This window comes from Dasypus novemcinctus, chromosome 9 (assembly GCF_030445035.2).
Source record: "Dasypus novemcinctus isolate mDasNov1 chromosome 9, mDasNov1.1.hap2, whole genome shotgun sequence".
In the NCBI taxonomy this organism is placed as follows: Eukaryota; Metazoa; Chordata; class Mammalia; order Cingulata; family Dasypodidae; genus Dasypus; species Dasypus novemcinctus.
In genome coordinates, this window is record NC_080681.1 from 94,823,915 (window position 1) to 94,843,077 (window position 19,163).

Genomic DNA, 19,163 nt, shown 5'->3' on the forward strand with positions numbered 1-19,163 from the left:
AGCCTTGATTTGGGAAGGCAGGGTCTCTTTTTGGAGCCACTGGTAAAGAGAAGAGCTTAAACTTACCTGTTGCGCAGCTTTGGACAAAATATAAGACCTCTTTGACCTCAGTTCCCCATGTGTAAAATGAGCAGACTAGTACTGTTGTGCAAGATTGTCGTGGGATTAATGACAGACACTCAGTACAAGTTAGATCACTCTAGTTAATTTGCTAGCTAGCTGTTCCTATAAATTATTCTTCTCTTAAAAATGGTAGCAGCTATACTTGTACATGTGTTGATCCTGTTACTGTTAAAGGAAAAGATTGTATAGTTAATTTTATTTGCTTCTAGGATTAATCTTGAAAATCCTAATGAAATTTTTTGTTTTCTTTTGTTTTTTTCTTATCAGCACATATAAAATCCAAATCCCACTTGCACCAACTGAAGAAAAGAAGAAAATTGGACTCAGATGCTTTCACCACCATAGAAAGTCAGGGTATTTCTCCAGAGCCTGACAAAGAGCTTAAAGAAAAGGGATCCCCAGGGCAGAATGATCAAGAGCTGAAATCCAACATTTAAGAGACAGGAGGAAGGGATATGTCTGTGTCCCAGTTTGGGCTGAGGAGTGCCGTGCAGTAAACTCCTCCCATTTTCTTTCATTCAGATGGTCTGGTTTTAAAATCTCATGTTGTGTGTCATGGAAACAGCAGGCCTTCTCAGCTCTGCATGTAGCTAATGTGTCTGGTGACGATGCTTTTCAGGAAGGGGCTGGTTTTTTTTTCCTTTTAACCTTAAAGGTTCTATTTTAAAAGAGGCACAGATTGTACTTTTTTACACTTGAGGATCTTTTCTGTGTTAAATACAAGGATTCACTGCATCCCTTGAAAGAAGTTTTATGTCTCTGACTCTGGCTGAAAATGTCTAATTTCCAGACAGTTTTGTAGATGGCATCATGAGTTCTGGATTCCATTGAGTGGCAGGAAAGGAATGGCCCCTTGAGGTGATCAAATGAATCAAACCAGCACTTGATATTTCCACAGAGAATTAGGGAATCAGACTGAGGTGGCTGTGAATATGGGACTTGAAGAATAAAACTGAAAATTTGTTGAGCTATTCCTGTCTGATGATTACTGGTTTGGAATCTATATTTTTATTGAAAGTTAAATAAAAAATTTACAAGAGTTTCTTTGATTCTTAAAAATATACATATTTCCATATCTAGTTCATACACAACAATGTGGTCTGTTATCAACATGATAGCCTTTTCTCAAATTTGACCTTTTTTTAAAAAATATTTATGTTCCGCCTCCCCCCCATCATTTTGTACTTGCTGTCTGCTTTCTTTGTCCATTCACCGTGTTCTTCCATGTTTGCTTGTCTTCTCTTTAGGTGGCACCAGGAACTGATCCTGGGACCTTCTGGAATGGGAGAGAGAGACTCAGTCTCTTGCACCACCTCAGATCCCTGGTCTACTGTGTCTCTTACTGTCTCTCCTCTTTGTCTCTTTCTGTTGCATCGTCTTGCTGTGCCAGCTCTCTCTGCAGGCCAGCACTCCTGCACGGGCCAGCATGCTTCGCGGGTCAGCACTCCATGTGGGCTAGCTTGCCTTCGCCAGGAGGCCCCGGGACTCGAACCCTGGACCTCCTATATGGTAGATGGGAGCCCAGTCACTTGAGCCACATCTGCTTCCCTGACATTCTTCATATTATCATGCTATCTATTCATTTATTTAGGGGGTGTTTGTTAAGCACCTGTTATATTCCTAGAAGATACCTGGAAAGCATATTTTATTAGAGATTTGATTAAGTTATATCCAGTTGAAGCCCTCTTTCTGAAGTGACCTGAGCTGCCAACAGTGTTAAATATATTTTTATTTGTTCAGAATCTGCTTTATGTGTGACTCCGGACTAGGCTAGAGGTGAAATCATTCACAGAGGTGGATGAGATGTGGTTCTTGCCTTCAGGGAGATTGTAAATGTTGTGTGTATATATGAACAACCAATCCAGGTAAGTAAGTATCAAAGACTGTAAAAGTTATATAGAATTTAAGTTTGGAGGGTAGAGGAAAGGACCATGGAAGAAGGATCATTTCTGCTGGACCTTATAAAGCAGTTCCTGATAAATATATTGTTACCTACGCTTACAAGTCTATAGAAAAGAGGGTAAAGTAAATAAATTGCCTGACCTTTTTAAACTGCTGAATTCCTGAGCCTCACCCATCTTTAACTGATTTGAATCTCAAGAATAGATTCTGTAGTCAAATAGAGTATTATTTTATCTACTCCGTACATTAAACATGGCATAGTTTTCCAAATCAGTTTATTAAGTTCAAACTAAGTGGGAAGTCATCTCTCCCCGCTGGGACTGGAGATAAGTACTTTTTGTAAGCTGAGCAGTGCTAAGCGCTTTATATGCATTATTATCTTCTCACGCAGGCCTGGTAGGAAGACATTGTTTCTATCCCTGTTAACTAGTCGGGGAACTGCTAGTAAGTGGCAGAGCTGGAATTGAGGTGAGGTCAGATTTTGGAGCTCTGGCTGGTAACACTGTCCTATAAAATTACTGGCTAATTTTTGGGGAGGAACGTTAAGTCTCTCTGAAGTGCTCTTCACTCAAGTTGCTAAATATGTTTTAAAGCTTAAAGTTTCAATGGACGAGCAGGAAAAACTAGTTTGAATAATCCTACCTCTAAAAGCCTTTAATCCTTCCATCTGAAATACCTGCAGCAGCAACTTCTCATTGAACTCATTGCTATCTCCATGGTAATTGGAAATGAGGAATTCTTTACCAAAAAAAAAAAAAAAAAAAATCAAAGTGCCTCATATTCATGATGAACCTACTAAGTTTAAGGCATTGTGATTGTGCCCACTGCCCCATTCTTAAAAACTTCAAATTCAGCATGATGGGATTCCTTCACCAGCAGCAGAGATCCTGGGGAGGGCAGAACACTCTAAGTCTGCTTGGTTCCCTGGTCTAAGGCATTGTCCTGAGATTTCCCCTCTGCTGCCCTCCAAATAACATTGCTGTTGAGGACACAGAAGGGAAGTTCTGCCTAGTGGTCATAAATGTAGAGCTGGAAGGATCCTTATCTCATTTATGTACTGACGGGGAAACTGACTCAAAATAGGGCAGTTCCATAGTCACTGTAAGTTGTGGCAGGTCTACTGTCTTACTTGACTACTAAATCTCATATCAGATCTCACTGGAGAGCTGGGGAGGGCCATGGAGACCAGCTTTGGAATGTTATTTTGTACCATCTGGCCTTGGCTAATTCTCTGACAGGCATAGCTCTTCAATCCAGGTACCCGTAGTCTCTAGTCCGTCACACCAACTGTACTATTGAAATGGCTTTGGTAATTAATTTCAACACTCAGTAAGCTGTTAGGTTTATCTTCCTCTGTCAGTGAATATCAAGTGGGAAGGAAATACCCTGACTCTGGAAAGAGACCTGAAAATACCTTTAAAATATTTTGCTTAAATTTGAGGGCTAAGAGAACAGCTCATCTATAGAGGAGGTATATGGTTTGATACTTTTGTTAACTCTCAGTAACTATTCTTAGTGTCAGTTCCATATTCTACAGAGGAATTTTTTCCTTAACACAACGTTGGAAAAATAATAAATAACCAAACACTAGGAGGCTTTTATGATATGAAGTAATCTGTCTCTCTAGTACCTAGAAATAAATATCTGTTGAATGAATGAATAAAAGCTGGAGGTGGGGAGGTGGGGGGGGGTGCGGATATAACTCAAGTGGTTGAGTGCCTGCTTTCCATGTGCAAGGTCCCTGGTTCGTGCTCCAGTACCTCCTTTAAAAAAAATCTTAGAGGGTTTCTATGTGAGTAATCTATGTCAATCATTAAATCCTCTTTTTTTTTTTTTTTTTTGGTATGGTGTTTTAAATTTGGGTTATTACCTTTATTTTAACTAAAGCTATTTTCCAACAACTTTCTATAGCTAGTTGGGGACAGCCTGGCCAAAGTGGCAAAGATCACTAAATATCCCTACAGTTTACTGCTAATTGGTAATCTCTTTATAGCCTATCTGCTAAACTTGTTTCTTTTGTATGTAAATGAAAGAATTTAGATACTATTCTGAAGAGACAAGATATATTTCCAAAGGGAAAAAGAAAGGAAAACACAGTATATGTATGAGAAGAATAGTTGGGAGACTAGAAGCCAGACTTGCTGGTTGCTTGGCACAGTGGAGATTTCTGGAAACTTACTTTTGACTTAAGTACTGATTTTTGCAGTTTACTTTTGGAATAATTTATTTTACTTTTGTAATTAGAAAACCAATAAAACTTTAAAAGTTACATGAAATAATTTAAACTTTTAAGAGTTTTGTAAAGAATTGGCTGTTTTATTCTAAAAAGATTTAAAAACAAAAAACTGGTATAAGTTTTAAAGACTTTCAATAATCCTTACATGTGGAGTTTGAAATATAATAGGATGATGATTGAATAAAATTCTAACCTATTTTAAGATCAGCTATTTTCGCAAGTAACACAAACTCCTGGCTTTTAAAAATCTGATTCAATTTCAGCCCTTTATTAATGACTTCTAATCTTTCAGAAATGTTAATAAGGTGCATAGGGCCTCATGAAAATGGGATGAAGAAGCCAGGGCAGTGATTGTGTGATACAGAATCCAGGCATGAAAGAGAAGGCAGGATTGCGCATGTGCGTGCAAGCAAGCACCGGTGTGAGCTTGGGAGCCCATTAAATACTCTTTAACCAAGTTGTAATCTTGGAGAAGTAGCCATAAGATGGGATTTCATTATTTGATTATTGCTTACTTGGGCAATGTGATGGTTAAGTTCCTGTGTCAACTTGGCTAGGTTCTGGTATCCATTGTTTGATTCAGGAAGCACTGGCCCAGTTGTTATTGTGAGGGTATTTTGTGGATTTAAATCTTCAGTCAGTTGATTGTATTCATGACTGATTACATCTACAATCAACAAAAGAGATGGCCTTCACCAATGAGAGAAGTCTCATCCCAACAGTTGAAGGACTTAAAGGGAGAACTGATGATCTCATCAGAGAATTTCTTTTTCTACTTCAGCTAGCCAGCTTCTGGATAATTCATTGAATCTATCATCAGAGTTCCCAACTTGTGGCCTTCCCCACAGAATTCAGACTTGCCAAACCCAAACGTCATGTGAGCCAATTCCTATAATCTCAGTATTTGCATATGTATGAAGTTTCCTGTCAGTACTGTTTCTCTGGAGAACCCTAATACAGGCAGTTAGGACTGTTTTCTAAAAAATGGCTAACTTCTCATTTGTAAAGCTATTCTGAGTATGTACAAAGGAGGCTGCCTGGTTGCATTAGGGTAAAAGCGCAAAAATTTCTTTCTCGTCTAATGTCTCTGAGGTGATTTAACATTTCTGAAGCGAGCAGGCCAGGTCAATGGGGCAGCTCTTCTCCAAGCGGTCATTCAGGGACACAGGTTGCTTGTATCATGTTTCATCTCCATCCTCTGGGGCACTGTCATCCTCTGCATGGTTGAAGCTGGGTCATCCCTCATTCCATCCAATGAGAAGGGAGGAAAGAACACAGAAGCAGCACACTCGTTGCCTAAAGGCCTGGACCTTGCAGTGGAACGCATACTTCTCCACACTTTTCATTGGTAAGAATTTAGTCATACAGCTGCAACGACCTGCAAGGAGGCTGAGATATGTAGTCAAACCATATGCTAAGAAAGAATGGGATAGTAGACTTTGGGGGACAACTTGCAGTCTCCACTAAATTGGTGTCAAAAAAGTATTGAATTGGAATCAAGACCTGGGTGCTAGTCCAGGCTTGTTTAATCACTTCTGTTAGTTTGCTAGGGGCAAACCTTTCCATTTCCCTACCTGTGAAATTAGTTGTATGCATTGGCCTCTGAAATATTTTTGCAAAATAAAGCTTGACAAAGTCTTGACTGGTGGGACTTTAAGAGTAAAATATAAAAGCATCATAGGGAACATGAGACAGCATGAAGGCCAGTGGCTAACACTCTTAAGGATGGCAGGGAGCGAAGATAGAAGACGTTTTTTGGTGGCACTATTGAATAACTGAACTAATGGCTATCTAACCTCCAGACTTCTTTTCTTTTTTTTTTTTTAAAGATTTATTTATTTATTTAATTCCCCCCCCTCCCCTGGTTGTCTGTTCTTGGTGTCTATTTGCTGCGTCTTGTTTCTTTGTCCGCTTCTGTTGTCGTCAGCGGCACGGGAAGTGTGGGCGGCGCCATTCCTGGGCAGGCTGCTCTTTCTTTTCACGCTGGGCGGCTTTCCTCACTCTATTTGTACCTGCAGCTGAATACTTTCCTATCTGAAAGGTAAACTAGCTAGGCGGTCCTGGGAAGATTGCTTAGGCAGCTTGACTTTCCTCTTACATAAAATGGAGTTGTTACCTCCTTTACAGGAAGGATCATTTGGCACTCAGTGCCTGGTAAACAAGTATAAATTGCTTTTATATGTTTCATTGAGGAAAAATTGTTAGTGGTAACTAAAATGTTGGTTTATGGAATTGTGTCAGTTCTTTAAAGTTATCTTGGCAAGATCTGACTTAAAACTGACTAGGTGGACCACAGATGAGTTAGCTGATCATTTGGTCTCAAACAGTAAAATTATTATGTGCTAATGGGTAAAAATGGTGCTGTACACTTCATCTACCACCCAACTAAACTTCAGTTATTAGTTTTTATTCTTGTTGTTAGAAATGCATATAATTTCTTTCAGGTGTCAGCTCATTTGCTCCAATTGTTTTCTTTGCCTGAAATGCACTTTACCCTACTTTTCACCTAGTGAAATCCTACACATCCTTCAAGGTCCAGATCTGATATCCCATCTTGGAGAAAGCTTCTTCCTGTGTGTTCCTCAGCAGTTTATACATAATAATGTTAATATTAGAAAATACTTATATAGCACTTTGTACCAGGTACTGTTCTAAGTACTTAGGTCTATTAACTCATTTAATCCTCGCAGTAGCCCTTTGAGGTAGTATCGTCATTGTTATTATTAGCTCTATTTGACAGTTGAGTAAACCAAGTAAAGCAGTTAAGTAATTTTCCCAAGGGCAAGCTGGGATTTGAAACCAGGTAGGTAGTTTCAAATCCCTGTTCTTTTCCAACATATATATATACTTTTTTTTTTTTTTTTTAACCTCATTACTCTGCCATACCACTTGTATCACCTGCAGCTGTATCCTGGCTCCTTTGGACAGTAAATCTGCCAAGACGTGAATCCTATTTTAAGATTTTATGGAACAGATAGTGGGCATCCAGTAGGTACTGAGCCTGATTATTGAAAAGGCAAGTCTTCATGTCTTAAGTGTAAGCTTGACTACTCTTGGCTATGCATCAGGCATTGCATGTTAAACACATGCATACTTTATGATGATTCTTTAAACAAGCATTCAAGGTATGTTATTTTCCCCATTTTATAAATAGCAAACATTCAGAGAGCTTAAGTAACAATGGCTGTCACATAGTAGACACATTTTTGCTGTTCAGAAACTACTTTTTTTTTTGTTTTTTAAGAAGATACTGGGAATTGAACTATGAAAAACTTCGTACATATGTAGTAGGTGCTCAAGCACTGAGTTGCACTTTGCAGAAACTACCTTCTTAATGTTGATCCTCAAGAATGGTTTTAAATATCAGAATGTAAAGGGTGGAGAAAATTTAGTGATCAACTAGTTGAGATGTTTCAAACTTGTTTTAGCTGTGGGGCCCTCCCCTCAAATAAAATAGTACATGAACTCCAATATGTAATATAGATAAAAGCAAAGAAGCTTGGGGTCTGGGTGGGGCTCACAGTCCTCTGGTCCCTCTGATTTGATCTCCTCTGTGGAACACACTTTGAAAATCACCTATTTATATTAGCTACTTTATTTGGCAGATGGAGAAATTGCGGCCCAGGAAGGTTAAATGGGTCACCCATAGCAGCACAAACTGCAGACCTGCAGCTGGAACCCTGGCTTCCTGACTCAGGACTAGTACTCTCTACTGTATCTTGCTACTTCTCCTAGCTATTTTGAATGAGTACTCCACCAAAGTAGCTTTCTTTTTCATTATATACCTAATAACTTGAATTTGACTAACCTGAAGGCAACTTGAGGGCTTTGGAAGCCTAATCTAATAGGTAAGAACTTTGTAATTAGGGGTAGCTGTTAATTTTTTCAACAGGCTATCACTTTTCTAGGTGCTAGAGGTCTATCAGTGGACAAAACAATTCCTGTCTCCAGAGTTCAAGTGTTTCAGGCTAATTCAATATATGTAATAAGTGCTATAATAGAGGTGTATGGGAACACACACGATGATACCTATTTGTTTGCCAAAGGGCTGCTGATGCAAAGTACTAGATAAGGGTTGGCTTTTATGAAGGGGATTTATTTGGGGTAAAATCTTGCAATTCCAAGGCTGTGAAAGGAAACTGAGGCACCATCATAGGTGCTTTCTCACCAAAGTCAGCTGCCACGTGGCAAAGAAGGCTGTCAATCTATGCTGAAGACTCTGCCTTCCCCTCCAGAATCTACCATCTCTTGGAGCCCAGCTCCCAGAGCTGAGATGTCTGCTATCAGGCATAGGACTTGTTTCTTCTTGAGCTGCTCCATGGGCTTCATGGAGCTTCATGCTTGGGGGCTTCATGCTTAATTGATCCTCTAGTCCTCTCACATGGCTGGATCAAATACGGTGGGTTCCTTTTTCTCTGTGTATGTGTCTCTCTGTGTGTCTTCGTTTTTATCAGACCCAGCAAGAGGGCTGAGACTCAACAGGAATCATGCCCCACTGACTTAGTCCAATCAAAAGCCCAATGGTGATCTTAGACTAATTAGAGGCCACTCTACTGAATTTAATACAATCAAATGATATCACACCCACAGGAATAGATTAGTTTAAAAACAACCTTTGGGTTTTTTTTGTGTGTGTGTTTTTTTTTTTAATTCATAAAATAATGTCAAATTGCCACAGTACCTGACACAGTCCAGAGCAGTCTGGCAAGGCTTCCCAAGGAATGGCGTCTAAGAAAACAAGATTAATGGGAATGAGCCAGGTTAGGGGAGTGGCAGGAGACAAGGCTAGAGGAGTCTGCAAGGAACCAGGTTATATAGGGCTCTGTAAACCATTAAAGGATTTCACCGTCCATTCTGTGATTACAACTTCAGATGTTTTACTGGAGAGATCACTGGTGCAATGCAGAGAATGGAATGGCTAGGAACAACCTGGAGGCAGGACAGGGGAAATATTTAGCAGGTAGAATTTACAGAGCTTGATGACTGATTAAATGTTGGTAGTGATGGAGAAGAAGGGGGTCAAGAATGAGGCTCAAGTTTCTGAATTGAGTAGTTGATTGGATGGTAGTTCCTTTGTTTTCTTTTGTCTTTTTAAGTTTTTACATAAACATATGTTTTGTTTGCGTGTTTGTTTATGGGATGGTAGCTCCTTTGGCCAAGATGGAGAACACTGGAGGAAGAGAAGGTTTGGGCTGGGAATGCAGGATGAATGCAGTTTGGAACTTTTTGAAATTGAGGTGTCTGCGAAGAATCCTAATGGAAAGTACAGGTAAGGAACAGGAAATTCAGGTTGAGCTCAGAGAGGGATCTCTAAACCATCATTTCAAATAAATGGTATTTGAAGCTGTGGAAGATGAAGTCACCCAGGCAGAGGGTGTAGTGTTAAGAGAAAAGGTCTAGAACAGAGCCTTAAGGAAAGATGACATTTGTAGAAGTGGAGCTTGCATATCAGGAGCTGAGGAGTAGTGAGACAGAGGGAAGGAGACACCAGAAGGCCAGGGTCATGGAAGCTGAGTAGAAAGAGCTTTAAGACTGGAGTAACCAGCAATGGAGAATGTATAGAGAGGCTGTGTACAATAAAGAATGAGAAGATCCATTGGATTTTAGTCATGAGGAAATCAGTGGTAACTGTGGTAAGAGAAGATTCAATTGAGGGGTAAAAAATGGAAGTCACATTTCAGTGGTTTGAGGAATGAATGGGAGAGAAAGAAGTGACAGTTATTGCGCTCTACTCTTAAGTTATGAAAGGAAAGAGGGTGGTTGCTAGAAGGAGGACTGGGGTTGAAGGACGTTTTTCCACTTTATTTCAGAGAGACTTTGACATGTTTGATGTTATTTGGAAAGGATCAGTAGTTCTGACTACTAGAAAATGGTTTTCTTCTTTTGTTTTTTATTTTTTTATTTTTTTTATTTTTTAAAATATTACATTCAAAAAATATGAGGTCCCATTCAACCCCACCGCCCCCACCCCCCACTCCCCCCACAGCAACACTCTCTCTCATCATCATGACACATCCATTGCACCTGGTAAGTACATCTCTGAGCATCACTGCACCCCATAGTCAATGGTCCACATCATAGCCCACACTCTCCCACGTTCCATCCAGTGGGCCCTGGGGGAATCTACAATGTCCCGTAATTGACCGTGAAGCACCATCCAGGACAACTTCACGTCCCGAAAACGCCTCCCCGTCTCATCTCTTTCTCCTATTCCCTGCACCCAGCAGCCACCATGGCCACCCTTCCCACACCCATGCCACATTTTCTCTGTGGACATTGGACTGGTTGTGTCCATTGCACATCTATGTCAAGTGGGGGCTTAGATTCCACATGGATACTGGATGCACTCCTCCTGCTTTCAGTTGTAGACACTCTAGGCTCCATGGTGTGGTGGTTGACCTTCTTCAACTCCATGTTAGCTGAGCGGGGTAAGTCCAATATGGTTTTCTTTTGTGAAAAGATTTGAGGGAGCATCTGTGCTTCTAGGACTCCTCCTTGACCCTAAGTCTACTGGAGAATTAGAGTGACCAACTAGTTCCCACTTTGACACTTTTCTGGTTTTAGCACTGAAAGTCCCTTGTTCTGGAACATCCCTTAGTCCTGTGCAACCTGGAATGGTTGATCACTCGAGGTGTAGACTCCCCTCTGTAAGGATAAGTAAGAATTACTTTGAAATTGAAGAGAAGATTTATCATTTTTCTGAAGATTTAGAGATGCCTTTCTCAGAAAGAGAAAGGAACAGAAGAAAACATAGGTGATACCTAATTGATAATTCAAAAGGATTCCAAATGATGGTACATAATTAAATTAGAACAAGCTCTTCTGCAAATGGAATAATCTCAGATGAGAAAGAATTAGAAGGAGATTTAAAATGTGGCCGCTATGAAAGCTGCCATGAAAGCAACAAATACCAGGTTGAATATACTAGGTCAATTTAATAAAGGAAATAAACTTCAGATGGTGACTCAGAGGAATGATAAAGATATGAAAATAAGGTAAAAGATACTGAGGGCAGAACAATGAAAGATGAATATTAAAAATTTAAAAATGAATAGACTCGTGATTAATAATGAGTAAGAACAAAACCAAAACCATGTTGAGTGCTTACTCTGGCAAGCCTTTTGTAAAAAGCCTTTTGCAAGTGTAAACTCATATATAAGCCTCATAATAATATCATGGGATGGGTACTGTTATCCTCTCCATTTTGCATATGGGGAGACTGAAGCCCAGAGAAGTCACATAACTCCAAGTTTACGCAGGTAGGAGGAAGTAGAGGGGCTGGTGAGCCCAGGTGGTCTGGCTCCAAGGCTTTCACTCGTGTGCTGTGCTCCTCTGCCTGGCGGTAGAACTTTGTCAGCGTTGCTCAGGCATTCCTTCTAGAGGCTTTTGTGCTCACTGTGTGACTGCCTCAGTTCTGCTGCTGGAAAAATATTAAGGAGTGAGATACACTAGGTCTCTGCTCAAATGGAACTTACATTCCAACAGGGAGAGGAAGAAAGTATAAAAGTAAACAGACTTTTAGCAAGTGTTAAGTGTTATGAAGAAAAGGGCAAAAAACAGAGTAGAGAGCCACTAGTACATGTGGCAGCGGTGGGCCGGTGGGATTACTACTTTAGATGGGGTGGTCAGGCAGAACCTCTCTGAGGAAATGACATCTGAATCCAGAATGATGTGGAGTCAACCATGCAAAAATCTGGGCAGTGGGAACAGCAAGTGCAAAGGCCCCAAGGTGGGAATGAACTCGGTATATTTGAGGACTTGAAGGAAGGACAGCATGGTTATGACAAAGTGAATAAGGCAGAGACTTGTGAAAGAGTTGGAGAAGTAGCTAGGCTAGTTCAGGTAGGACCTGATAGGCCTAAGCAAGGTTTTGGATTTTATTCTAAATGTAACAGGAAGGAGTTGAAAAAGTTTTAAGAGGGGAAGAATATGATGTGCTTTTTTTGTTAAAAGATATGGTTGCTAGATGGAAAATAAGGCCTAAGGATATGGAATGTGGAAGCAGGAAAATATTTAGCTGGACATCTGGCTGGAACTCAGGCCTGGAGCTCATAAGTTCTAGGTGGGTTAATGTTAGCCTTGGGAGACCTCTTTCCCAGTTTATCTAATCATGTTCACTAATTTACATAGAGATGAAAGATACTACTACTAAAAAATGCTTCAGAGATACCCTTAGAGGTGAACATGTCTAGTTAGTCAAATTCCCAGGGAAAGAGGCTCATTTGGCAGTTTGGGTCAGGTTCCAACTTCTGACCCAGTCAGCTATGGTGGTGGGGGGTGGAGGGAGATGACAGGTCATGCAACATGAGCATGACTTCTAGAATTCTCTACCTGGAATTCCCTGCTACCATTACCATGCAGATAGGATGGTACTCCATACACTCCCTGAGAACAGCCCTCCCCACAGGATTAGGTCATGGCAACCGGGTTTGTGTGATGTGACTCCCCATGTGGTCCTAGCTTCTTAGACCCATGGAGGACCAGACCCCAGCTGGGCCAATTATACTCTCGCCCTGGAATTTCAAATCACAATTCAGTCTTCGCTGGGCACCTTGAACTATAACAGCTGTGTTTGGGCCTATAGCAATTTTTGTTGTATAAATAGATAAACCTCAGATGAGAGAAAACCGTTCTGCAGAGAAAGAAACATGAAGAGGAAGTGGGAGGGAAGCCCAGGCAAGGAAGAGAGAGAGGTTCCTGTCAACTCCCCCGTTCTGGCTTCTGGACCATCCTGAGGCCCAGTTCTGTTTCCTTTGTTCCCTGAGATACCTCCGTTTTCTTATAAAACACCCTGATTCTTGCTTAAGTGGACTTTTTTTTTTTAAAGATTTATTTTTTATTTATTTCTTTTCCCTTCCCCCAGTTGTCTGCTGTCTGTATCCATTCGCTGCATGTTTTATGTCTGCTTGTATTCTTGTCAGCGGCATAGGGAATCTGTCTCTTTTTGTTGTGTCATCTTGCTGTGTCAGCTCTCCATGTGTGCAGCGCCCACCAATCCTGGGCAGGCTGCACTTTTTTCACACTGGGCAACTCTCCTTATGGGGTGCACTCCTTGCACGTGGGGCTCCCCTATGTGGGGGACACCCCTGTGTGGCACAGCATTCCTTGCACACATCAGCACTGTGCGTGGGCCAGCTCACCACATGGGTCAAGAGGCCCTGGGTTTGAACCCTGGACCTCCCATGTGATAGGCAGATGCTCTATCAGTTGAGCCAAATCTGCTTCCCTGGACTTTTTTTTATTCAACCTAAGGTCACCCACTACAGGGTGTGATGCTCTCATTTGTGGCTGATGGTGTCTTGTTTTCTGCAACCTCACCAATTTAGGGTTTTGATGCCTTTTGAAAACATTTTTTCAAGTTTTAAGGGCCTATAATGTTAAGGTGACTACATTTGCATTTATTTTATTTTCTGCTAAGGCAATTGTTTTGCTAACTTTCCATATTGTTTAAATTTTAATCTCTTTTTGAGTAGAATCCGGTTTCACATTTACATACTTAAGTTAGTTATTCGGATAATAAACATGTATCTATTTTCTGTGTGTGTGTTTTTTTTTTTTTTTTGTGGTTTGTTTCATTGGCACACATTATTTTTCTTTCCTTTTTATATTCCACAGAAGATAAAATATAGATTAGTTCATTCATCAAACATTCTTTGAGTTTCTACTGTGTTTGAGCATTGAGGATACAAAGGTGAGTATGTCAGGGTTCCACTTTCTCTTCCTGTGCTCAGCCTATAGGTAGAAGTCAGTGTTCCTGGCCCTCCTCCCCTCTTAGCTCCCACCTGTTTTGCAGGATGAGCAGGCTTTTTTTTTTCATATGTGATATTTACCCTATACACTTTGTCACTAGTGTTTGAATATTCAGCTTGCCCCATGGGAATCTTCACTGACATTTTTGTCACTTGAATTCTATTAGCTTGTACACTCAAAGCAATCTTCAAATGGACCAATGGGAAAGGGAGGCCCTTCAGGAGCAAATAGAGCTCACTCAGGAGCAACTTGGCAAAATAGATCTACTTTGGCTTGTGGGCTGCCCTGCAAGGCACTGGCAGATGGGAGGCTCCCTGTAACTCCAGAGATGATAAACTGGGTACTGGCCTGGAAGATTCAGTTTGGTTTCTACCATCTAGAATAGGTCCATCACCCAGTCCAAAGACTACTATGTGGAGGATGCTAGGAATGGGACTTAAGCATTCAACAGCTGCATTTAGGAGAGCGTGACCCCGCATCATGGAGTATGAGCTAGAAAGGGAGACTCATGTCCCTGGTCATGAGCATCACTCAACAACTTGCAGACTGGAACCTGCACATAGATGGCTCCCAAGCGCCATCATGTTCCAGACATTCCTCCTAGATATTTTGAGTGTCCCATGGGAACTTCAAGCTCAATATGTCCAAGTCTGAACACACTGTCCTCCCATCATTCCCCAAACTACCCCTCTTCACTATTCCCAATCCTTATTATAATAGTCTCTACCGACCCCCTTCATCCAAGCCAAAATCCTGGCCATCATCTTGACCCTTTCCTTTCCTTCTATGGTATCTACCTGGTCACCAGGTTTTAACTGGCTATATTAGCTTCCTATTCCTGCTGTAACAAACTACCATAAATTTATGGCTTAAAACAACTCAAATTTATTCTCATATTTCTAGAAGTCAGAAGTCAAAACTAAGTATTAAGGGACTAAAATCAAGGTGTTGTCAGGGCTGGTTCCTCCCAGAGCTCCAGAGGAGAATCCATTTCTTGTCTCTTTCAGCTTCTAGAAGCCATCTGCATCCTTTGGCTTGTGGCCACATCACTCCAATCTTCTTTCTCTATTGCATTGCTTTCCTCCTATTCATGCTAATCTCCTGCCTCCCTCTTATAAGGAGCCTTGTGATTATATCAGGCCCACCTGGATAATCCAAAACAATCTCCATCTCAAGAGTCTCAATTTAATCACACCTGCAAAGTCTCTTTTGCCATATAAGATGATATGCACAGGTTCAAGGATGAGGATGTGGACATCCGTGGGGTACCATTATTCAGCCTACCACAGTATCCTAACTACTTAACATTACTTGAACCCATTTTTCCCAACTGCCACTCCCTTCAGGCCACATCATCTCTCATCTAGCCTGTTAAAACAGCCTCATAATTGGTCTCTGCCTCTGGTTCTGCCACCTCCAATCCATTGTCTTTCTCATTGTATCTTCTCTGTCTCTCTCAATTAAAAGTTTTTACTGACTCCCCATTATTTTCAGGATAAAGTCTAAGCTCCTTAGATAGCATGCAGGGCTTTCTGTGGGTTTTTCCTTGCTTACTTTCTCAGTCTAATTTCCCACCAGCTACTACAAAGCTACTTGCAATTCTTCAAAATGGAGAATAGTTGGGTTGTGAAGTCAACCCTTGTTGTTGCTGTGTTTTTTGTTATTGTTTTGTTTTTTTTGTTTCTAGGAGGTACCAGGGATTGAACTTGGGACCTCACACATGGGAAGCAGGCATTCAACCACTGAGCTATACCTACTCCCCTCAGGACCCTTGTAAGCCTTGTAGAACAAAATGTGTGATCTTGGCATTCAGTGATGATGGTATGGAAAAGAAAGTCCCCAGTACCTGAACTTGAAAGGAACTGACCGGTAGTGGTGCTGACCCTTTTCACATGACTACACACCAAGCTGGACCAAGCCTCTGGATGGGCAGCAAGAATTGTGTTGAATTCAGCTCTGTGTTCCTAACATGTGGCTGGTGCTCAGTAGATGACTATTATATTGGAAGAATGAAGAAATTCACAGGTTAGTGGCGAAGACAGTTACATAAACAAATATAATACAACCTAAGTGCTATGATAAAAAACTGCTGAAAGCAGTGAGTGAACAGAAGAGGACAAAGGGATTTCTTTCGGCAACACAGGACTAGCACAGGACTAGCACACAAGTTGCGTGACTCCCACTCCAGAGCTGCATTGGCATAGATCGTCTTGGGGATGACTGCCCAGCTCAGTGTCCTGTTCTCTCTGGGCACTAGATCACCCACAGGGCTGGGTCCTTGACATTTCGCTAAGCCACAGGTGATGGGTTCTTAACACATAACCCAAACTGGCCAATGGGTTCTCTCTGCCATGATTTTGCTATTGGGATTCAGGAATACCAGTCCATTTCCACTTGTCACCTGACCTGAGGACTTAGTGCTGGTCATAATTATCTATATGTTCAGAGCAGGGGAGGAAGTAAATGGACAAGAATGTAGGGGGTGGACAAAAAATGAGTAGGAGATGCTGAGGTCCAGAAAGTGAGAGATGCTGCTTGGTTGCTCAATGGCTTTTTTTTTTTTTTTTTTTTTTAAAGATTTATTTTTATTTATTTATTTCCCCTCCCCTCCCCCGGTTGTCTGTTTTCTGTGTCTTTTTGCTGCGTCTTGTTTCTTGTTTCTTTGTCCACTTCTGTTGTCGGCAGCGGCACGGGAAGTGTGGGCGGCGCCATTCCTGGGCAGGCTGCTCCCTCCTTCGCGCTGGGCGGCTCTCCTTATGGGTGCACTCCTTGCGCGTGGGGCTCCCCTACGCGGGGGACACCTTGCGTGGCGCGGCACTCCTTGCGCGCATCAGCACTGCGCATGGCCAGCTCCACACGGGTCAAGGAGGCCCGGGGCTTGAACCGCGGGCCTCCCATGTGGTAGACGGACGCCCTAACCACGGGCCAAAGTCCGTTTCCCTCTCAATGGCTTTTATGATCCTGGTTTCCTCTTGAGGCTTGGCCTTCCCCTGCCTTTGAGTTCCGTGTGATCCCTCTGAAGGCTTGCATTAAATCCCCCCTTTTGCTTAAGCTTGCCAAGGAGGTTTCTGTTCTGTGCAACCAAGAGTCTTGACTAACAATCCTTCTGGATGTCACCATCATGACCACAGTAAACATTTAGCTCTTACAATGCCCCAGACTTTGTCCTGACAGCTTTACATATACTAACCCATTAAATCCTCTCCACAGTCCTAAAAGGTGGATACATCTATTGTCCCCATTTTTCAGATGGAAAAACTGAGGCACAGAGAGGTTAAGGAACTTGCCCATGGTCATATGCCTAGTAAGTAATGGAGCTGGGCTTCAAACGTAGACAGAGTCCATTCCTAGCATTACAGTTTTATCATATTTTGTTGAGCAAAGCATAATATTTTTGTACTTTTTAGCCCATTCTCCTGGATGAATGCAGTTTTAAATGCAAAGCACCGTGGGGAGCACTGAGTCAGTGCCGTCTCCTGTCTGGGCTCAGGGTCCTGTCAGAGCGCTGAGGAGCTGGTTGGGTGGGTGGTAGCCCGGCCCGCTCTGATTGCCCCACAGGTCCTGCCTCTCACGTTACCGGGCCTGGCAGAGGAAGCGCGGGAAGGAGCTGCTGGGCCAGGTAAAGGGTTTGGCGGCAAAGTTGCTTCTGCGGCGGGAGGCCAGAGCCGCACCCAGGCACCTGGCAGGCAGCCCAGCTCCACTGTTGAGAAAATACCTGAAACAAAGGAGACCTCCCGCCACGGCTGGCCACGTCTCCCTGTCTCTAAAGCTCCTCGGCTGAGGAATCTGACCTCCAGGCCAGGCCAGGTCGGGTCCTCACACGGCCTCAGGAGGCAGCAGAGAGACCCCTATGCACAGCCTGGGTCTCCTTCCTGGCTGCACTGGGCCTCCTAGATGCTGCATGGACTCTAGATGGAGTTCCACCCGGGGGCTCTGATGGGCTTCTTGAACTTCTGATCATGCCACCCTTCCCCATGGTGTCCAGGGCATCCTGTGTCCAGGGAGGAAGCTTCCCAGCTCGAGGGCCTGGGACCCCCCTGCCAGGAAGTTCATCCCATCGTGATGGTTTGTCAGAGGTGCTGACTGGACAGATGTGCGCCTATGATAAACAAGAAATGGCACTGCAAGGAAATTTTTACAGCAATGGCAGGCACTTGGGAGAGTAAATCTAGACTGGGGTCTGGGAGATTGAAAAGGAAAGACTCCGGGACTCCAAGGGTGTGGGGTAGGTCTCGGTGAACATACCTTCAGCAGAGCACTAGAAGCTCCCAGAGCTCCTGAGGGCCCAGCTTATGATCAATTCCTTCTATATCCCCCCCCCCCCCCTCCTGAGCAGGACCCTAGGAACACAGATCTGGACAAGAGACCAGTGAGCTACAGCTCTTTCGTTCACACAGGGACTGGTCTGGGTGCCAGCATCAAGCCTTACCCCAACTCTCTGCTCTAGCGATCACTGTTATCAGGGCCACCATCAGCCTGTATGGTGCCTACGATGATTCAGAAAAAGAACTCTTCCTTCTAGGTGGATGCAGCCTTCTCAGTGCCCCAGCGGTGCCAAGTGGAGCAGGGCCTTGGAGCTGGACTTCAACCCCCACTGCACTTATACAGACCCAACCTGTGCTCTCTTAGGCAGGAGCAATGCCTGTCAGCATAATCTCAAAACCATGGCCCAGGGCCCCTGATCCTCTGGCCAAACCCTGCCCCCTTGACCGGGATATGCCCCAGGCTGGAGAAAAGAGCCATTCAGAGGTGGTCCCTTCACATCGGCCCAAAACAACCTTATGGCAGCCAGGACTCAGGAAGGGGCCTCCAGAGGCACTGTTGGGAGCTTCTTCCCAGGCAAAGCCCTCTGCACTAGAGTAGCTCCCTGATGAGGGGGCTCCCATCCCTGCGGGCACTCCCAAGGCTGCCCTGGAGGCAGGTGCTGTCCAGGGGGTACGCCGACCACCGAGATGTGATTCTTTATGAAAGAGAAGCAAGTCCTGGTCAGGCAGAGGTGACACCGAACCTGCACCACTCAGACCTGCACATCTGCACCCAGGACTCACTGCTCAGCGCCCAGACCTGGGAACCCACAGGTTCCAGGCCTGCTTGGCCTGTCTCAGTGGACCAGATTGTTCTGCTGCCCTTATTCAGGTAATAAGGCATCCTG

General features: G+C 43.1%; 1 protein-coding gene across 5 annotated transcripts in view; it reads left to right on the forward strand.

Moving 5' to 3' along the window:
* Positions 1 to 1,162, forward strand: part of TRIT1 (tRNA isopentenyltransferase 1) — a 55,858-nt gene extending 54,696 nt beyond the window's left edge. For all 5 annotated transcript variants that reach the window (XR_011649691.1, XM_058303823.2, XM_058303822.2 and 2 more), the window contains one exon: positions 391 to 1,162. Coding sequence is in view for 4 of the 5 variants with exons in the window: in XM_058303823.2 (XP_058159806.1) it covers positions 391 to 560 (170 nt within the window). In the remaining variant the exon portion in view is untranslated. The remainder of the gene's footprint in view (positions 1 to 390) is intronic.
* Positions 1,163 to 19,163: the final 18,001 nt, after the last annotated feature.